Raw genomic sequence first — 800 nt, 5'->3', positions numbered from 1 at the left:
CCTTGTTCACTATCTACTCTCGTCAATTTGCCACTTGTTTCACCTTGTTCACTATCTACTCTCGTCAATTTACCACTTGTTTCACCCTTTACTCTCGTCAATTTACCACTTGTTTCACCTTGTTCACTATCTACTCTCGTCAATTTACCACTTGTTACATCTATGTTCACTATCTACATTCGTCAATTTACCACTTGTTTCAACTTTGTTCACTATCTACATTCGTCAATTTACCACTTGTTTCAACTTTGTTCACCATCTACTCTCGTCAATTTACCACTTGTTTAAACTTTGTTCACTATCTACATTCGTCAATTTACCACTTGTTTCAACTTTGTTCACTATCTACCCTTTTAAATTTACCACTTGTTTCACCTAGTTCACTGTCAACTATTTTCAATTTACCACTTGTTTCAACTTGTTCACTATCTACTCTCGTCAATTTACCACTTGTTTCAACTTTGTTCACTATCAACTCTCGTCAATTTACCACTTGTTTCACCTAGTTCACTATCAACTCTTGTCAATTTACCAATTCTTTCACCTAGTTCACTATCAACTCTCGTCAATTTACCACTTGTTTCACCTAGTTCACTATCAACTCTCGTCAATTTACCACTTGTTTCACCTAGTTCACTATCAACTCTCGTCAATTTACCACTTGTTTCACCTAGTTCACTATCTACTCTCGTCAATTTACCACTTGTTTCACCTAGTTCACTATCAACTCTCGTCAATTTACCACTTGTTTCACCTAGTTCACTATCAACTCTCGTCAATTTACCACTTGTTTCACCTAG

General features: G+C 36.1%; 1 protein-coding gene across 1 annotated transcript; it reads right to left on the bottom strand.

The window, feature by feature from the left end:
- Positions 1 to 455: 455 nt before the first annotated feature.
- On the bottom strand, positions 456 to 800 carry LOTGIDRAFT_113939 (hypothetical protein; the record flags this gene model as incomplete). Its single annotated transcript, XM_009052113.1, has 1 exon — positions 456 to 800. A coding segment is annotated over one exon (345 nt), but the record flags the coding sequence as incomplete, so codon positions are not given.

This window comes from Lottia gigantea, assembly GCF_000327385.1.
Source record: "Lottia gigantea unplaced genomic scaffold LOTGIsca_18, whole genome shotgun sequence".
In the NCBI taxonomy this organism is placed as follows: domain Eukaryota; kingdom Metazoa; phylum Mollusca; class Gastropoda; family Lottiidae; genus Lottia; species Lottia gigantea.
This window is presented reverse-complemented; position numbering and strand designations above follow the sequence as displayed.